We start from the raw sequence: 21,208 nt of genomic DNA, 5'->3' as shown, positions 1-21,208 counted from the left end.
TCTGTGAAAATCTCATTCCCTCATTCTGACGATTATGAAAGTGAGCTGCTCGATACAATCTAATCTCTCTCTCGCTCTCTTTCTCTGTTTTCTCAACAGTGAGGCTCCATGACAGCATATCAGAGGAGGGTGTTCACTACCTCGTCTTTGATTTGTGAGTGAATTTTTGTGTGTGTCTCTGTCTGTATGAGGTCACGTCTCCAGTTCTCCTGTTAAATGAGCGTGACTGTTAATGAGAGCTCCTCCACTCGCCAAATACATGGAAAAAAAAAACAGATTAGAGAAAAGTCACAAGTGAGCATACAGGGATGTCGAGCGATTACATTTTTTAATCTAATTAATTACATGATGTGCTGATTAATTAATCGCAGATCAAATTACCCCCCAACAGATCATTTAAAGTCATTATTGCGTTGAATAGACATCACAAAAAGTAGCTTTAGAAATAAATATTTTGATTCAACTTTGAATTTATAAAACTTTTAAGTCTACAAGGAGGCCATAACATTTTCTTTTTCTCAGATGCTGCATCTGAAGTGGCATTCAGGTATACTTACACAGACTGTTTAATGAGGTGTCATGAAAATGAATGAAAAATGAAATGCTGCTCACTGTCTTAATGAGTGAATCATTGAATCATTCATTCAACCAATTCATTCAAACAGCTGATTCTTTCAGGAATGAAGCAAGTGAACGTCTTTATGACTGAGTCACTGAATCAATGACTCACTCGATTTGTTAAAAACCGCGGATTCATTCAGTAATGAAACACCTCTGTGTGTCGCTCAGAAGTTCTGCTCTGGTCTTGTTTTTTTTTAAACTATTTTCATTTGGCGAACTGTTGTATAAAATCAGTATCAGGTTTGCAATCGCGCAGATATTCGGGTGATATTGCTCTTGCTCATGTGATATTGCTAAACTGTGTCATGTGATATAAACACAAGTCAAAACCCCATACAGGGACATTTTTTGCCCAGATATCTTGAATTTTAGTGGCATTTTAAATGTTTTCTAATAGGCTTCATCAAGCAGTCAGTCGTTGGCCTGCATCATGTTCATAACTGAACTGCATGCGATGTAAGATGACGTACAGGTCTGGGCGGGTGCGTTAAAAGCAATAATAATTTTAATGCATTATTTGTTCCATAATTAATCGCGTTAGGCCACTATAGTTAGGGGATGCTGCATTAAGGGCCGTTCCAAACAAAAGTGAACAGCTGAATCCGTTTGGAAAGCACCCTTCGACAAGACCAGCAAAGCATACATGCAGTCGTCACTTTTAGGACAAAGTTTTGCGGTTTATGATCATGTGATCCTGGATGGCATCGCATGAGCAAAATTATGTAAGATACAAGCCGTGTTTTAAATAAATTTGAAAAAGACACTCCAAAAGGCAACATTTTAATCAAAAGTCTGTTTGCCAAATCATTCTTAACTGCTATAATTAATTTTGCAGCTGTGTTGTCAAGGTAACATTCTAAATCAGAAGAAAGTGGCGGTGACATATGTGTTCATGTAAGGTGTAAAGTGCCCTTCAGAGTACTTACTTTAAGTGCTTTGCCCTTCATAGCGAGTAGGGCAGAGTGATGCTCAGTTTCGAATGGAATTTGCCCCTATTTACAAGTTGTGTAGACACATTCCTGTCGCTTCTGTCTTTTTTACTCTCTTTAGAATGTCATGCCAAGGTGCAAATGTAGATCTCTCACATGCAGAGCTTCCTGTTTATTAAAGGTGCTGAAATTAGACTGTCTGATGTGTTGCAACTTTTTCAGAGTCACAGGAGGGGAGCTGTTTGAAGATATTGTTGCCAGGGAGTACTACAGTGAGGCCGATGCCAGGTTAGTGCTACAAACCCCCTTTCACCCCACTTATTAGAATGCATGAATTAAATAAACACAGTTAGCTTTGTAGTGTATTATATAGCGTGTAATATATAATTTATGAAGCTTTATATGCAGCATCTCTGGCATGTTGTCAGTTACTACAGAATATAATTCTGCAGTATTTTTTAATCTTTCAAACAAAAATGCACTTACAGTGGACGTTTATGGGGCAAGACACTTGCTGCGTCCCAATTCGCATACTATCCATCCTAAATAGTATTCAAAATTAGAATTAGTGTGTCCCAAATCGTAGTATGTTGAAATGTATTATTCCAAAGAAGGTCTACAGTTTCCGGTTAGAATTTGAAGTGCAGATCTGTTCACACTCTAATGGCTAATATTGCCCACAACCCATTACACGTTGGATGAGGATTCGATTAGAACTACAAACACAAATAAAAAGTGTTAAAACACTACAAACATGGCAGATATGCGAGACCGATGGTTAAAGCGGTTTAGATAAAGCGGTTTGAGTGATTAATAATCAATATCTAACCTGACGAAAAGATATTTATTCAGTGTTATCCACATTATATTTCATCTATAACAGCACTGTGAACTTTTACAAAGATACATTTGGGCATTAACTTTTAAATGCATCATTACGACTGGCAGATCAACGTGCTGCTACATTTCTCTCTGATACGAAATTAAATTGAATGTGTGTTTCTTCACAAAAACTACATACTTTTAGGGCTCAGTATAAGCAGGCGAATTGGGATGCAGGAACTGTATCTGTTATATCTCGTTCTGTCATATCTAAATATTATGAAATCACAATTGTAACAATAAAAATTACTTTTTGTCAAAGTTTAGCATTTTTTGTACTGAAAAAAAAAAATCAGTTTTTCAGTAGTTACATTATGAGACCTCGCTTAGAAAATGGACAAAATTCATCCTCAAAATCAACATTATTGAAAAACTGATATTTTTTTCAGTACCAAAAAAAAAAAATGTTACAATTGTGATTTCATAATATTTAGATATGAATACAACTGAAAAAAACTTGTGAAAAGATGTCTTTCAGTTAGTCAAATAGCACATAGTGGAGCTCTGCAGCCATCTACTGGTAAAAGTCATAACTTTTTACTTTTAAAACTGCATTTTACAAAAGATCTCAAAAAATCTTACACTAAACCATGTCAAATTATCCATGTTATCCCCATGAATGAAAGTTAGAAATGTGGGTCTTCTATAAAGTGAATTTTACATAAAAAGCTGTTTTTGTATAAAAACCTATTTAGAAAATATTTTTAATTTATTTATATAAATTTAAAAATTATTATAAATCCTCCAAAAACTGCACAAATGTGGAGTAAAAACATTAATAAAAATTAGTAAAATTACATTAGTTTTTATTTTTTTATTTTTTTTAAAAAACTATTATTTTGTTACAAAATTACATCTTGTTGCCTGGTGACTTTGGCAGTTTGAAACGCGCTCTGAATCACTGGTTCAGAACAGATGATTCACAAATGTTTCGAAGCTTCACGAAGCGTGTTTATACTGATTATAATGGATTCTGTTTGCTTTGGTCGTGTCGTGTTGTGCTGCTCACATCTTCGTTGCCCTATTAAATCCTGTACACACGGATCCTCGTCAGAAAATCTTGCCCCATAAACTTTCATTGTAAGTGCATTACTTTAAACACAACTAAGGGACAAGTCATAATTATTTTCTGTGGTAGAGCTTAACTTGTATAGAAATATAGAGTATACATATAGAGTGCATCTCATAATTCACAAAACAGAAGAACCATAGTTTATTATCAGTGTTAATGTGTGCATGATATGATTATTTCTGTTGTGTCTGTTATCACAGAGCCAGTGAATGAGCCGATTTTATAATATTCCTCATGTTATACATAAATTTATCTGTTTGCTACCATTTAAACTGAGATGATCTAGTGTCTGCACTGCCGTATGTCTTCCAAAGCATTTGTACTTTTAAAGTCTGTCTGTAGGATTTTTTGTTTTGCTTAAGATTCAAATTCTTGTCTTTGTATGCTGCTCATTGTTGGTGTTCTTAATCTGGGTTGTTAAAGCTTGTCTTTTTGTGTGCTTCTGTGATGATTTTTATTATTCTGAAAAGTATAGTTCACCCAAAAATGAAAATTCTGTCATCATTTACTCACCCTTATGTCATTCCAGCCCCATTTGACTTTCTTGTGGAACATAAAATGAGAAATGTTGAAGACTTTTTCTGCGTGCTCTTCTGTGTAATTACGACGAACAAAGACAGAAGCATTTAAGATGTAAAAGGACACAAATGGACCATAAATGTAGCCCAGACAATTCAATATTCCCTTTATTCTGAAGTTATTCAAGCTTGTGTAAGGAACAAGTTTTCAGTGTTGGCGTGCAGTGTCTTTTTCCCTCTAAACAAATCGTCGTGCATTTTTGCCAAAAGTTGAACTTTTTTCTCAACTGTCCATGGAACATTTTCCCAGAAGCATTGTGTAACATGTCAGTGGTTTCAACTGGGCAAACATGAGATATGGCTCAAATTTTTATTTGGCAGCAGTGGTACGCCATTGAACACTATTCTTGTTCAGTGTTTTTTTCTGGCCACATGGGCAATAACTTCCACAGATTGTAGAGTTTTCTCAAGGTCTTTTGTTGTTGTTATCCTTGGGTTCTTTCTCACCTCTTTCAAGACTGTCCATTGTGCTCTTAAAGTAATCTTTGTAAGATGCCCGCTTCAGTCTAAACTTTTCTACATTGGTAGACAGATTGATGAACACTTTTGAAAGCGTTTGGGTCCCACTAACCAGTCTTCCTTGAGAAGAACAGATTTGTCAGTAAATGGCTTTGTGTGCCTTTATATAAGGCACGGTGCAGCCTACACATCCAATCTCATTCGTTTAATTGACTCCAGCTTTTTGAGAAATCACGGTTCGCTTACTTTTTCCAGCCTGTGCTGTCAATGATCACTCAATGTCTTCAATACAATTTTGAGAAGAACCAATGTTTGTGTGTTATTAGTTAAGTCAGTGTTTGTCTATAATTGTGATTATTCTTGCCACCATTAGAAGTTCAGGATTGTTTTGAGTCATATCCTTTCAGTGAATCAATTCATTTTACAAATTCACAATTTTACAAATGCATCGTAAGTCAATCGTAGAGCCCATTGGTGCCAGTGGTTTCTACAATCTTCTTGGGCTTTCGTTGCTTTTGCTGTCCTGGTTCTTCAGTTCAACTCAATCTGGTCACAGCGGTTACAGATGATCAACAATTCCATGCTGTTCACCACACAAACCTATCATGTGGCTTCAGGATAGGAATATAGTGCACAAGTTTTACTTTTTTTGTGGTGCTTTTAAAGTCCTATTGAAAGCCACAGTCAAAGTAATGTAAAAGAGTGATCAGCTCAAATTTCTCCTGTTGTGTTCCACTGAAGAAAGACGGACAGAAAGAAAAAGTCAATAGGGATTCCAATGCCATGAGGGTGATTTTCATTTTGGGCTGGAATATTATTGTAAATGCACCTTTGTATTGAATGTACCAGTTTTATAGCAAATATCATTATATTTTCTCCGGCCTTGCACTGACTGGAGTACAGTATTTGTTCCTGATCCGGTCTAAACTTGCTGCCTGTTTTCACTGTTTGTTTGTCAGCTGCATTTATTTTCTGACTGTGCTTGCTGAACTGTTCAATCTCTCTTCTTTGGCTTCCTCGCTGTCTCTCTCTCTCACAGTCATTGCATACAGCAGATTCTAGAGAGTGTTAATCATTGTCACTTAACTGGCATTGTACATCGAGACTTGAAGGTTAGTATGACAGGGTCAAACCGGCACCGTTCTTTTGAACAAATAACAAACCGTGGGTTCCCATTGTGGAAGCCTCCTCTACTCACCCCGACCTGATCCCTCTAAACACGGCTACACACCGAGACACGTGTGTGTGTGGCTGTGGGCTGAGGGGTAAAAACGCAAATGATGACCTCACAGCTTAGGTTGTGCATGTAGCACTAGTCGGGGACTGTGCGTTTGACTCTGTAGGATTGTCTTTTTTGTGTATTTGTGTTGATGGTGACTGTGCCCTTTTTGATGGAAATGCAAAACGGGTATCAGAACCCATAAGTCAATGCTTTAGTGGGTCAAGCACACAGTCGCCCAAGCAAACACCACTTCTGGATTGAGATTTTGGGGAGCTGGTCAAGAGAGGGCAGTGGATGAGCAGTAGATGGGCAAGATATAACTATATTTGATAATGTACAAATGTTTTATCACTGCACAGTAGGGCTGGGCAATAACACGCCTAGTCATGTTGATCTGTTTCTACTGCTAGAACACGACTCCAAGGTTGTGAATCTCTGGAGCACTTGTGCTGATTAATATTTATACTTTAAAGGGGTCATGACATGGATTTTTTAAAATTATTTTAATATGTTCCTTGAGGTTGACTTATAATGTTAATAAAGTTTTAGCATTAAAAAACAAATATATATGCAGAAAAAACGTTATTTTTTAGTCTTCATTCTGATCCTCTGTCTGAAATAAACTTTTAATTTTTAAAGAGCGTCTCTTTTAATGCTTGTCAGGAAACGGCCACTGTTATGATTGGCTAACGTCACTGCATAGGAAACTGTATCAACGGCCCCTCGCTATTGATGCGAGTACGTTTTTTAAAAACATTATCCATATAAAACTGTCATTTACAGACAAAGCATTATGAAATCTTTTACTCACGGTTTGTGATGCAGCAGCTGTCAGATCCAATACAGTCGACTGCTTCATCTGTCAACTAAAGTTTCTTTGAGAACTCTCCATTACACTGTGCCTCAGTCAAATGCTCCGAACAAACATAAAATCCTCTGACGCGATCCGCGACGGCATTAATATAAACCATCCACTAGTTTCCATCGCTGGGATCCTTCTGAAGTCTGGACAGAGACGCAAACGAGCCGTTTAAACTGGACGAGTCAAAGTGAACGTTCTTTCACTCTTACATTTGTCCTGTTGTTGACAGATTCAAGGGCGTGGAGTATGTCAGAAACTGAACGCTCATCTGTATACCGTATCAGTGTAGACAGCGTCAGTCATTATAATGGATTCTGTTTGCTTTTACTTTTTTTTGCTTTTACACTCGCATCCAGTGAACACAAATGTCAGCCGTTAAGCGACTGAACGCCAGTGGGTGGGGCTTATGGTGCGATGATGTATAACTTTTTGTTGATGTCTTGCTCTGGAGGCGGTCATATGCAAACGTATTTGCCCGTGTGACGTCACAGATCCCACAATATCAAAACAAGCCGGTTTTGGAGCTTTATTAAATAAATGCTTGGTTTATAATGAGGAGGATGTTTTAAGTTATGAAACTTGCAGAATGTTTTAATAAAGACCTCTTATATGTCATGACCCCTTTAACTGCACTGAAATTTGCTTTGGATAAAAAAGTCTGCCAGTTGCCTAAATATTAATATTTGCAATATATTTGTGAACATATATTTACACAATTGCCTAGTTTCACAGACAAGGCTTAAGCCTAGTCCAGACTAAAATGCATGAACTGTTTTAACTGAAAGCAGCATATCTTAAAACATGTCAGTACCATTGTTTTGTCTCAAGATTTTTTTTCTTTTTCTAAGGCACGTTTATAAAATATACTTAAATATCCTAATTGAACTAAGGCCTAATCCTGGCTTAATCTTAGCCCTGTTTGTGAAACCGGGCCAATATGTTTTTATACTATATTTAGAATGTACAAATATATTTGTAAAATGGAGTATGCTGTAATCATGAAATTCTAAGGCATTCTGAAATAAATGTAATTTTTTTTATTCAACTATTCACTTAAATTGTTATGCGTATAATAACATATGCAATGACTGACAGTAAGACCTCATTCAGATTATCAGTCCAAATCTGAGATTTTTGCATATCTGAACTGAATCTGATCATATTTAGCAAGTGTGAACGGCAGAAAAAAAACAAACATGAAATGCTGTTTTTACAAATCCGTTTCGAGCTGTGTTTTGAAATCCTATTTGAGTCGTACTTCTGGAAATCCAGATTGCTCTAATCGGATTTTGTGTGGTTTATGTGACTTTCTCACGCCATGTAAACATAAACGTCAAACATTGTTATAGGAAACATGCTGAAAGTAACTGCAGAAACAAGGTTTCGAGGCCGGCAGCATGGAATAAACACGGCTACACATACTGTAGTCATGTTGTAAATAAAACAACATCTGTTGACAACATAAGACAACATCCTCCATGTTGCTGTTGTTGATGTTGTTTTTGGCGTATGCCTTCCAACTCAACGTCATTGCTATAGAAACAAATGCAGATATTGCAGAAAACGAAAGAGCACCATAGGACGAAACAACTCCGATCTGAACAGTCGTGATACAATCAATAATTTAGAAACAGATTCCAGTCGGATACACAAATAATCGGATTTGGACTCGGTGTGAACATAGCCTAAGACATTCGCACAACACTACTCTTCCTAGTCAAAGACTCCTGATTAAACTCATTAGCTCATTAGTAGAGATGGATGGGTCAAAAAAGGGAGACATCCAAAAGGTGTACTGTTGGTGTGCCTCCACCCAGCCCTACTGCATAATCATTTGAAATGCAACACTAAAACTTTAAGTAATGTGAAGCCCGTTTCCGAAGTCTTATTCATCACCTCCAAGCCCATGCTCCCTAGCTCTCAATGCTGTGCACAGATAGTGAGTGTGTGCTTGTCACTAACCCACACCCCCTGGTGTTTGCATGCAGTCATTGCATTCAGCAGATCCTTGAGGCTGTTCTCCACTGCCACCAGATGGGAGTGGTCCATCGTGACCTGAAGGTGAGTAGAGATGCTGAGGGTCTTACACACCAAGTCCTTCTTCTTTGTCCTCTTGTACTGATCCAAGACCTGTGGCCTTTACTAAGGCCTACAAAATGGCTTATGAGATTATACAAGTGCTTGGTAACATATGAAGTCTGAGTTTGAGTTATGTTATTACGTTTTGCATCATAACACTATAAATTAGGTGGGAATGGTGTTTTCTGTCAATCTTCAGATGAAAACCACCACAGGCTCTTGTCAGTGCTAATTTGCCAATCAAATGAGCAGGTGCAACCAGGAGATTGTTTCCCCTCCTCTTGTAATCTTCGCCTGAATTTGCATCGGCCTGGATTCCGCTCTGTGATTGGCTGCTGTCACACCGTTACCATGGTGAACTGACTTGCACCAAAAAAAGAAAGCAAAGCAAAGACAATAGACACAAAACAGTAATGTATTATTTAATTTAAAAAAGTGTTTTGTACAGTGCATGATACAGTCTTCACATATGGTTGTTCATTGCAGACAAGCAATTTAGAAAAGAAAAATATTATTCTCAGGTTCAGAAATCAAAGCTCATAGGCCTACGTTTCTCTCTTTGCCCCCTTTCCCCATCATCTATCCTATTAGCAACCATTTAACAATACACACTTATTCAAGGAAGAGTTCACCAAAAATGGAAACTTTGTCATTTACTCACCCTCATGTCATTCTAAATCATTTGACTTTCTTTCAATACAACAAAAGCACACTGTACAATCACAGCCTGTCAGGCTCTAATCACTACAAATAGGCAAAATTGGCCTATAAATACAGATATTTGAATATGAACAAGCACAAACAAGATTTAAGAGTTATGGGAAGGGTTTGGAACGACATGAGTGTGCAGAGTTTTATTTTTTCTAAACTATTCCTTTAAGGAAGAAGATCTGTTGGAATAGGCACAACATGACAAACCGGCATGATAATCGGAGTTCTTATCCTTACCAGCAAGAGACAAATTTGAATCAAACGGAATACAGTTGTGATGTGCTTCCCTTCCTCATTTATCCCTTTTAAGGAACATCACTTGAAAGCTCATTAGCAAAAAGAAGGTCTGTCGTTACCTTGCTATAGTTTTCCAACAATCTGAAGAATGAGCTTGAAGAATGTTGAACTTAAGTCATTTGATGTAATTTTATTAAAGTTTTATAGAGCACTCGAAAAGACTGAGTAACAACCATTTACAAAAAGCAATATTGTACGATTATGAGGACAAATTATTATTCATGTAGGGCAGACCTTAGGGTTTGATTATTATGCTAATATGTAGGGCAACAAAAGAGCCCTTGCAATAATGTACAACCAGATTCTGCTGTTCAAATTATCCTCAGAGGAATCATAGATCTGCTCTCTAATCTACTCTATTCGTCATTATCTCTCTCTCTCTCTTCTCTAACAAAGGACAACATCCGGCTATTCTTCATTTTATCTCGACACCCCTGTAATTAGCTTCCGCAGTTATAATGTTTCCTCCCTTGCCTCGGGTATTCGATGGTGAAATGGAGTAAACTCTTCTGTCTCCGTAAAGAACAGCACTTTGCTAAGTCAAGACTATAGTTTCTACTTTGCTAAGACTAGAAAGACAATACATTGTAATGATGATGTCCAGGCCGCCCGCAACGCGGTCCACGGTGTTTCACCATTAACAACCCAGCCGATGAATATTTGTAGAAAGATCCATATGATTTTGGCTGTTTTAAAGCCGCGAAATTGGTGAAAATGGCACGCTTCATCTGCAACGATTTGTAAACATGAAAACTAAGTGTCGTTTGTCTAGGGATGCAAAGGGGCAGAACATTTCTGGTCAATTTCCGGAAAATTTCCAGAATTTCTGGAAACTTTCCAGAATTTCCGGAAACTTTCCAGAATTTACATAAACTTTCCAGGATTTTTTGGAAACTTTCGGGAAATTTTGGAAGTTTATTCAAATTTACCAGAAATTTTCCACCACTTTGCATTCCTATATATGTCTACCATGAAACACTGGCTATCTGCACTTGCTCATTATGAAGTTGTTTGTGGCAAAATGACAAAAATACTGTAGTAAAGCATTGGCTTTCCAAATCAGGAGTAGAGACTAACATTTTCTGAAGAATTTTTGCAATTTGCAACCCCACCATTTTAGAACTCACAACTCTTTGAGCAAAAACTCAGGGTTGGGCTCATCTGACTTGGGCCGGTATAAGGCTACATTCACACTGTCAGTCCAAATCCGATTATTTGCATATCTGATTAGAATCTGAACCTAAATGATTGACTGTCCACTGTAATATTAAAGTTTGGGTTGATAAAGCAATGACTGCATGACTTACTAGCATGTTAGCACCTTGATCTGCACAAGGCACAAAGTGAATGCTGAAACAACTAACTGCACCTGACAAACTAGCCTTATGTCCTCTTATATTAATGCACTGGTGTTAAAAAGGGGTTTTGAGTAAAGATCTGACTGCTCTTTCTGGACTCCCCCGACATAAGAGTCCCTTCAGACTGATGATGACATATTCAATTCTAAACTAAAAAAAATGAAACTTCCACTGCTGTGAGAAGCTATTTGTTGATGAAAACAACATTTAATACCATTACTTTATGAATGTATACATTTATGAACAAGGCTCATATGAAAGGGGTTGTCTGAAGGTTTTCAGTATGTGCTCGGGTTTATAATTCTTTTTCTTTCTTTCTTTCTTTCTTTCTTTCTTTCTTTCAATTGTCATGACTCATGTGAAGAGTTGTATAATTATTTCCTCCAGTCTTAATGGGTTATGCAGAGACTGCTACTGACCTATTAAAATATTTACAAATGATTATTTTTGCAAATAAACATTCACTTGGATATTATAACATTTGTTGTCATCTAAAATGTGTTTTTTTCAGACATTTCTAATGAAACAAACACCATTTGTTTTTGACTGCTTTTGACTGCAGTTCCAGTACAGTTAAAGCAGTGTTGTTTGTGTGACTATTCTAAATTTAAATGAGGTTCTGCATAACCCTGGAGGCTGTACAGACTTTTTTGAAGACTTGGTTCAAAAATATGTTGTATCAGAGCTTGTCCGAACAAAGAAACCACTCTTTTGTTTCTGTGTCAGGTTTAGAAATATAGAAAAAAATATTCATATTTTTTCCTTTTATATGGTAAACATTTTCTGTGAAGTTTGTTGAGCATATTTTGACCCAAGTCTTCTGAGACAGCGTTTCTCAACTGGTGGGTCGCGGAGAGTGTAGCCAAAGAAACAACGACAGTAGATTTAATTCTAAGGCTGTGTCTGAAATCGCACACTATACCCTTAAATAGGGCTCTATATGAGGGAACAACCATTAGTAGTGGTGTCCGAAACCATAGTGGAAATTGAGTGCTCTCATTCAATCCCACAATGTACCGCGATATCCGGTGTACAACCACTGTACACTCAACAGCTAGAGAATACCCATAATGCACTGTGAGAGTCGCGCGCCAAATGAATTCCCGTGTCTGACCAGAAGATGGCGGTCCAATGTGGCTACAGCATAAAATCATACAGGTATAAATTTATTATTTATGGACTAATTATCAATTTAGTTAATGTTTATACATAGAGCATGCAACATCATAGTATGTTGTCAAATTAGTAAGTCGTTCCATTCTTGAGAAATAAATGTATTTGGTTTAAATTCTTAAAACTTTGGGCAGCAGCTTAAAGACCATGAGAAAATGTGTGTCCCACGCAGTAGCGGCCTTGTTTCGCCTCGAAACAGAAGGGGTCTCCACTTGCAATCGAAAAAGAACACATCCGCTGTTTTGAATGAATTGACTGAGTGAATGATTCAATGACTCACTCATTAAAACAATGATTTGCTGCCACCTGCTGTGAAACGGGCCTCCGAATTTCAAAGGTTGCACCAGTTGAGAACTGCTTTATGAGACATCAGTTCACTGAAGACGACTGATGTCATTTGTTGTCTATTTTATATTCCACAGATAATTTGCATGAATTCTCTCAAAATATATGTAAGGTGAGATAAAAACAACTTTTGTTTTGTCTGTCACCCAAAGCCAGAGAATCTTCTCTTAGCCAGCAAACTGAAGGGCGCAGCAGTGAAACTGGCAGATTTCGGTCTGGCTATCGAGGTGCAGGGAGACCAGCAGGCCTGGTTCGGTGAGTATTCAACAAATGGCTTTTCAACACTGGTTTAAAAATGTAAAGTGCTAACAAGACAAAATGATCAATGACATAATCAGAGAACATAATTTTTCCAATTAATATTCATGTGGTTAAGATTTTACTCTGGAAAGAGGTTAACATGGTCCACTTTTATTTTAATATTTCTGTAATCTCCATATTCCAAATATTATTTTAATACTGAAAGCTATTTTTATAAGTTGTTTGAAGTGTGTAACTCGTCTTTTGTGTGTCCAGCCTGTTATGGGATAGTCTACGAAAAAAAGAAAGTGATTTTATTATTTTCAAATTAAGTATGATTAAAAAAAAACAAAAAAAAAAAACACTTGTATCAATCGCACACCGTTTAAAGACATGTTAGTCATTAGTCTATTATTAATAATCTTTTCTAAATAGCTTTTCTTTTTCTTCTCTAAAATGGATTTAATCACAGAAAATGAAGATTATTATTAAGTTTTACTCAGGTGTTGTGTAATTAGTCTTACTTTTGGACAAACCCTGATGGTGTTACCGTTTAATTACAGTGATCTCCAGGGCTTTACGCTCAGCTCCAGTTTTCCTCTCTCATTATGGCCTTCTTCGCCTCTGGGGCTTGATGGGACGTCAGGGACTGAAGTTATTTTAGAATTAGGCTGCAATCCAAAGACAAAAATGCCTTAAGTAAATTCTACTTAGGATCATTCAGGGGGAGCTCATTTTGTAGACTGAAAGAAAGAAAAAAAACTTAGTTTCAGTTAAGTTTAAATGAGGTCGGTGCTTTTTTTTTTGTAAATAGGGTTCGCTGGAACACCAGGTTATCTGTCTCCTGAGGTGCTGAGGAAGGAGCCGTACGGCAAACCGGTGGACATGTGGGCATGTGGTTGGTAGATTTAAATTGTACTTCTGAACATAATTTATTAACCTTCTGAACATAACAGATCCTCAGCCTTGTAGTACTTGTTGCACTTGAAATTTAACACACTAAGACTCACATTTGTTTTTACGTTATAATTATAACTGAACTGGCTGAAAAACTAATAAATATACATGTATGTACATTAGTACATCATACTTAACCCTCTGGGAATTTATGAAACTAAATGGTTTTAACTCACACCAGAACATCAGAATCGAGTATTCAGACAGACCGCAGTATAAAACTTTTGTATATGTTAATATCATATACTTTATACCTACACACATTTTTCTGACTTTCTTGTTTTTTCAATAGGTGTGATTCTTTACATCCTTCTTGTGGGTTACCCTCCTTTCTGGGACGAAGACCAACATCGACTTTATCAGCAGATCAAAGCTGGTGCATATGATGTAAGATTCACAGTATATCATATATAACTTAACCAAAACACAGCTGGCACTATATCTGCTGATAATACTAGTTATACACTCTGACAGTTCGTAAAGAGAAAGCAACACTGATGCAGGTCATACATTTGTATGATTTATTTTGCGTTAGGAAAATCATACTTGTCCGTCAGACAGGGAGGGAGAGAGTGGCAGGGAACGAACGCTTCATTGGTTTTGTCCAGCTTGGCTCAGATGCCTTTAGTATATCTGGACGAGACTGAATTATTTCCCAAAGTGCCCTTCCATTCATTTCCTCTATGGACCTCATCTTCTGAAAGGTCATATCAACAGGACATACAGAGTGGTTGAAAGTGCTTATAGCAATTATCACACAAGAATAGTAAATTATTAGTTCTACAGCATCACATTTATACCAGTAAAATGTTCATGTGTTCCGTGTCAGTGGTTTGTAATCCTGGTCCTGAACGGCACATTTTGTATGTGTCTCTTATCTCAGCTCTTTCCTATCAAGCTGATGATCTGAATCAGGTGTGATGAAGAAAGTAAACATACTGTGGCTCCCTGAACCAGGACTGAAAACCACTGTTCTGTCAAAGCAGAGTGTAAAATGTGTGTGTGTGTGTTTTCTTTCTCTAGTTTCCCTCTCCTGAGTGGGACACAGTGACACCAGAGGCCAAAGATCTGATCAACAAGATGCTGACTATAAACCCTGCCAAACGCATCACAGCAGCTGAGGCCCTCAAACACCCCTGGATCTGTGTAAGTCTGCTCTCTCTCTCATACACACGCTTTTACTAATCTAGACTTCCAATGTTTTATATATATATATATATATATATATATTAGGGCTGTCAATAGATTAAAATTTTTAACCGCGATTATTCACACACTTATCGTGAAATTAAGCATACACTATCTGTCTTGTTTGACACGTTCATTTTCTCATCATTATCCAACAAAGTAAACCATCAGATTGAAGGGTGATTCTCACAAAACTGTATTTTCTGTAAGCTTGTTTCAAGGTAAATTTAGGTGTTTTTCCGAAAAAAGGCCTTCAAATAACCTAATGATATAAGGAGTCCATATAATTCATAAATTTATGCACACCAAAGCACCCATGAAAAAAAAAGAAATAACAGAAGAAAAAAAACATTTCAGAATTCAGTGTACAGTAAGTGTTCAGTGAAACAGCAAAGAGCTTGTTTACATTTTAGACAAGTTGAGTTGCGATACCGTACAGAACCACATGACAAATCCAAACATGTTCCTGAATGTGTGTGGAAACAACGTGAATGTACTGAAATGTGTTTGTGAATAAATATAATGTGCATCAGTGCGTCGAGAGAGAGTGTAGATGCACGGTTTGTTTGCGCATCAATATAACAGACTCACGCATGCTTACTTTAAGACTCCTGTACGGCGAGTTTATTTATTATATATTTTAACAACTGCTTTCACAGATGGTAATAACACAGTGTTAATATTTTCATAGAAAGGGGTTTGTTTGCTCTGGAATGATAATGTCTTAATATCTAGGGCTATTTAATGTGTACTTAAGCTGAATTGTGTGTGACTGTGAATGTGCCCCAAATGTTTGTTCAGGACCTGTCTGCTTTTATGACAGATTTTAAGGATCTTAAACAGTTGTTCATTTATTCTTTACCTGTCTGTATCACAGCAACGCTCCACAGTGGCCTCCATGATGCACAGACAGGAGACGGTGGAGTGTCTGAAGAAATTCAACGCCAGGAGGAAGCTCAAAGTAAGAAACAGAGAGTCATGCAAACACACACCCGTTTAATTGAGAACATTCTGTTTTTCAATAAAACTAATTATGTTGGCTTGACAAAGACAACATGCTGATCTACTATTTAAGCCTCTTCTGCGTCTTGTCTTCTTCTGAGACCAAAATCATGCTAGAAACCTGCTAAATAATGCATACGGTACAACATGCTAGCAATGTGTAAAAAATCATGCTAGAAACATGTTAGCACCATATTAAATCATGATAGCAACATGTTGGCATGTTAGCAATGTCCTAAATCATACTTGAAAAATGCTAGAAACATGTTAGCACTGTACGAAATCATGTTAGCAACGTGCCAAAACATCTTGATGTGTTAAATCATGCTTGAAACATGCTGTCAATGTGATAAAACATGTTAGCAACATGCTAGCATCATATTACATCATGTTAGCAAAAATGCTAAAACATGTTAACAATGTGTTAAATAATGTTAAAAATATGCTAGCAATGTGTTAAATCATGCTAACAACATGCTAGCACCATTCTAAATCATGCTAGCAACATGCTAAAACATCTTAATGTGTTAAATAATGTTTAAAACATGTTAAATCATGTTAACAACATGTTAAAACATGCTAGCAATGTGTTAAATCATGCTAGCAAACATGTTAAACTTATTAATGTATTAAATCATAATTGAAGCATGTTAAATCTTGTTAAAACATGCTAGCAATATGCTAAGTCATGTTAACAACATGCTAAAACATCTTAATCAGTTAAATCATGTTTGAAACATGTTGGCATGTTAGCAATGTCCTAAATCATACTTGAAACATGCTAGAAACATGTTAGCACTGTACGAAATCATGTTAGCAACATGCTAAAACATCTCGATGTGTTAAATCATGCTTGAAACATGCTGTCAATGTGATAAATCATATTAGCAACATGTTAAAACTTGCTAGCAATGTGTTAAATCATGTTAGAAAATATGTTAAAAATGCTAGCAATGTGTTAAATCATGCTAAAAACATGCTAACACCATTCTAAATCATGCTAGCAACATGCTAAAACATCTTAATGTGTTAAATCATGTTTAAAACATGTTAAATCATGTTAGCAACATGTTAAAACATGCTAGCAATATGTTAAATCATGCTAGCAACATGCTAAAACATCTTAACAATGTCGTACATTGTGCTAGAAAAATGATAGAACCATACTAAATCATGGTAACAACATGCTAAAACATCTTAATGTGTTAAACCATGTTTAAAACATGTTAAGTCATGTTAGCAGCATGTTGGCATGCTAGCAATGTGTTAAATCATGCTAGCAACATGCTAAACATATTAATATGTTAAATCATGTTTGAAGCATGTTAAATCATGTTATCAACATGTTAAAGAATGCTAGCAATATGTTAAATCATGCTAGCAACATGCAAAAACATCTTAACAATGTTGTACGTTTTGCTAGAAACATGATAGCACCATACTAAATCATGCTAACAACTTGCTAAAACATCTTAATGTTTTAAATCATGTTTAAAACATGTTAAATCATGTTAGCAACATGTTGGCGTGTGCTAGCAATGTCCTAAATCATGCTATAAACATGTTAGCACTGTACTAAATCATGCTAGTAACATGCTAAAACATCTTAATGTGTTAAATCATGCTTGAAACATGCTAGCACCATACTAAATTATGTTAGCAAAGTCTTCAAACTTCAAGCTTTTCAAAGTTACTTCACATTTTCAGACAAGGCTTTGTCAAGCCAATATCAAAGTTTGTTGTCACACTTTACTCATCTAGTTATAATAAATGCTGACTAATCATAACCACATGACCACTCCAGGATCCTTCAAACATACCATGACAGGTTGTGACAAGCCATTTTGCTTCCATAATCTGATGTATTTCCATGTGGAGAAGGATATTCAATGAGAAAATAGAGTGTGGTTGGCTGTTATCTATAGGAAATTATTTGGATTGTGAAAAGAAAATATTCACTATATGTTTGGAGGGTAAGTGTTGAATTTTGGGTAAAAGATTATTAAGATAAAGTTTTTATCATATACAAAAAGATCAGGAACATTAAGAAAATAAATAATGTCAATGATAGTTTCATTTTGACTTTAGTCTGAATTGGTATTACTGTATAGACTGAATGGCACAATTCTCAAACATGACATTGTTTAAAAGGTCGGATTAATTGTTATCCACTAGCACTGACTAATATTTTACACATTTACCAAGACTCATGATTAAGTTGAGCTTTGCCTCTCTGTTCTTTCCGGACTGTTTAGGGCGCAATCCTGACAACCATGCTTGCTACACGGAACTTCTCCAGTAAGAAGCTCTCTTAATTTTACTTTGTATTTGCTATTTAATTGTTGTTTGTTCACCGAAAGTTGGAGTTATGCTGTTTTTATGCTTCAGAAGTTGTAAAGATATTACAGGAGATTTAAGGTCTAGGATTTAATTAAATGAAATTGTAGTGTCCATACACTGTATATTTCCAAGTGAATGGGTTATTTCAGTGTGATTTTTGCCTTATTGTGCTAATAGCTTTTGATATCAAAGCAGCAGAAAAATTACATATCATATCACAGTTCAAATAGCAATCACGATGTGTATCAAAATAATCTCCAATTTTTTAATCAAAATGTCTTATAAGTAGCATTTCCCTGTTCAGCGTCTTATTACAAATTCATTTTTCAACCCTACTGACACAAATGAATATTTAATATGCTTCTTAATCATATTTCATTATATTATGCAAATCTTTGATTACAATTCATTCAGAGGTTTTGATTTTGAAGCCAATGGATCATGAATCCGTGAAGCGCAGTGATTGAAACTGTAGCCTCTTATTTTGTACTATTTTAGACTATTTTGCCACTAATCCTTTCATTATTTTAACTTCACTCAACAGGCAAGAATCCGTACAAGAAGCCTGATGGTGTTAAGGTAAGTTAATAAATCTAAGTATTAACTTTGACACATACTTCATGTGCCACGGACATGACTTACTATTTTGATTATGATAAGTATGATATTATTTATTATGATAAAACAATCAAGAAAAGGTGTGCAGGAATGATCTGAAAAGCAAAAGCATTATCAACATCATCAGCTTGACTTGTGAGTATTATTTAGGTGATTTAACTTCCACGGATGACCATAGTAGTAGTATTACCACTTGAGGGTTTTTTTGGCCGAGGCTTCTGTTTGGTCATAAAATTGTCATTTTACAGCTCTAGTTATTTTTTTTATTTTTTCCTTAAGAAATTTCTCAAAGTAAAGGGTCCATGTCCCCCCAGTTATAATGGTTGCTACACCCCAGACTAACACTAAAGGAGAGACTCAAACTGGATCTACAGACCAGCTTTAATCTAATATAACAGAGACTTGGGGTTGAGCTGTTTTGACTTGGGCCAGTAAAGAACCACCTAGCAACCACACAAAACACACTTACTAACACACACAACTCTGTAGCTTTGTGGCAGTGAATGCACGAACAAGAACCCCTCATATTTTCCTCATAAAATGTAAAAAAATAAAATAATTAATTGTGTTTTTACACATATTTCTAATGACCACCAGCCACATTACTTTTATAGTTCCAAACCTTACACTTACAATCTTTTTTACTTCTTGTTTAACTTTCTACACCCTATATACCTTATTCTTACATGCATACACACCCATACAAACACATACATAATTAATCATTTACACTGAAGCGACTGCACATACATGTTTGCTTGGCGTGTGTAATGTGTGAGCATGTGCACGCATTAGTGCTCTTCTGGGTCATGGCTTCAGAAAGCGTTTGTGGAGGGCAGGTCCGCTCCAGTGGAGACCATAGACAGATTTTTTATTTAACTGGGTTTATATATATGTTTATGTTGTATATCTCTTTGTCTATTTACTTATTTGCTTTCAGTATTCACATTATTAACATAATATTCTTTGATGAAATAGTTCAGACTCTTCTGTTCTTGAGGTCAAGCATTCAGGGTCACTGAGTAACCTCATCTTTATATCTCACACTCCAATTCACTAGCTTACAGAAATTTATGTCACCTAACACATGGGTTATGCCTTTCAAAACCTGTGAAATCTGTGTTAATCTGTGTTAAATGAGTTTTGGATGAGTTTTGGAACAGTGTTGTACTGTAAGTGTCTAAAATTGCATTCAAGATTAGTGTCCCAAATCAGAGTGTGTTGGAAAAAAAAACTATGTCAAATGTGCCCCGATGGCGTAGTATTTCTAGGGGATTTTCAAAAATTGTACAAAAAAATTCAAATCATGTAACCAAATATGTATCAATTGAAGTCAAATCCATGTTTATTCGCATTACACTTTTCACAATACATATTGTTTCAAAGCAGCTTTACAGTAATTCATGATGTTAATGTTTAGAAGTGTCCACGTTTAGCATATCTAGGTTTACATATGGTGACGGTTTACATGTGGTTTGCTATATAGTGTCTATCGCTTTATGTGAGCATAGATGACACTGGATATATTTTAATAGTTACAAGTTGGAATTATTAATACATTACGCAGTGATATGAAATCTCTAAGGTTTGTAAGGTATGAAAACTTATGAACCAGTCTACACCCTACACCGGTGGGCCAGTTCCCCTCCAGCTATACAGTCAAAATTGTATTTTGAAAATAATTAAAAGTAAATATAGCTGCAAGCAGCAAGTTAGGGGCCACACAAAAGAGGCATGATGAGGAGTTAAGCATCTGCAACAATGAGTTATTAAAGACATATTTTGGTTTATTTTAGTCCAAATGGTTGAAAAATCAAATACAACCACTAGTAATAAGATTTAATTGCTAAATCACTTTTGACCAATAGGTGGCACTGTTACCAAATTGTAATGTGGTCACTGTGAGGTCACAAATTTTGGTGTTAGTATTGCAAAGCGTTACATCCTCAGAATCAGCTTTGCACCATGCCATCACTATTGTTAAACTATAGTGTTAGATCATAACGGTTTCATCTAACAACATGAAAATGATAACTTGCTGGCATGGTCCGAAGATGATCTGAATCAATTATGGTGAAAATCAGAACAAAGGTCTAGGAGGAGTTTGAAAAAGTAGGTTTTCAAAATGGCAGAAATTCAAATTGGTATGAATATTCTCAGAATGACTCTAAAGGTCTTTGCACACTGAGTCCGAAATTCGCGTCTGACATCCACTGACATCCTGAAGTAAACTTTGAAACGCTCTGATAATCACGCAGCTCCTTGATGAGGTGGA

At 36.2% G+C, this 21,208-nt stretch overlaps 1 protein-coding gene across 10 annotated transcripts in view; it reads left to right on the top strand.

The window, feature by feature from the left end:
• Positions 1-21,208, top strand: part of camk2d1 (calcium/calmodulin-dependent protein kinase (CaM kinase) II delta 1) — a 70,692-nt gene that overhangs the window by 28,098 nt on the left and 21,386 nt on the right. For 6 of the 10 annotated variants that reach the window (XM_051899425.1, XM_051899415.1, XM_051899419.1 and 3 more), the window contains exons 4-13: positions 100-154; positions 1,773-1,838; positions 8,614-8,686; positions 12,741-12,843; positions 13,643-13,726; positions 14,078-14,172; positions 14,809-14,931; positions 15,851-15,934; positions 18,231-18,273; positions 18,860-18,894. In XM_051899425.1, coding sequence (XP_051755385.1) covers positions 100-154; positions 1,773-1,838; positions 8,614-8,686; positions 12,741-12,843; positions 13,643-13,726; positions 14,078-14,172; positions 14,809-14,931; positions 15,851-15,934; positions 18,231-18,273; positions 18,860-18,894 — 761 coding nt within the window. Of the gene's footprint in view, positions 1-99; positions 155-1,772; positions 1,839-5,580; positions 5,654-8,613; positions 8,687-12,740; positions 12,844-13,642; positions 13,727-14,077; positions 14,173-14,808; positions 14,932-15,850; positions 15,935-18,230; positions 18,274-18,859; positions 18,895-21,208 lie in introns of all 10 variants that reach the window. The other 4 variants (XM_051899418.1, XM_051899416.1, XM_051899420.1 and 1 more) reach the window with 1 other exon arrangement.

The sequence above is a fragment of the Ctenopharyngodon idella genome, chromosome 7 (genome assembly GCF_019924925.1).
Source record: "Ctenopharyngodon idella isolate HZGC_01 chromosome 7, HZGC01, whole genome shotgun sequence".
Classification (NCBI taxonomy): domain Eukaryota; kingdom Metazoa; phylum Chordata; class Actinopteri; order Cypriniformes; family Xenocyprididae; genus Ctenopharyngodon; species Ctenopharyngodon idella.
This window is presented reverse-complemented; position numbering and strand designations above follow the sequence as displayed.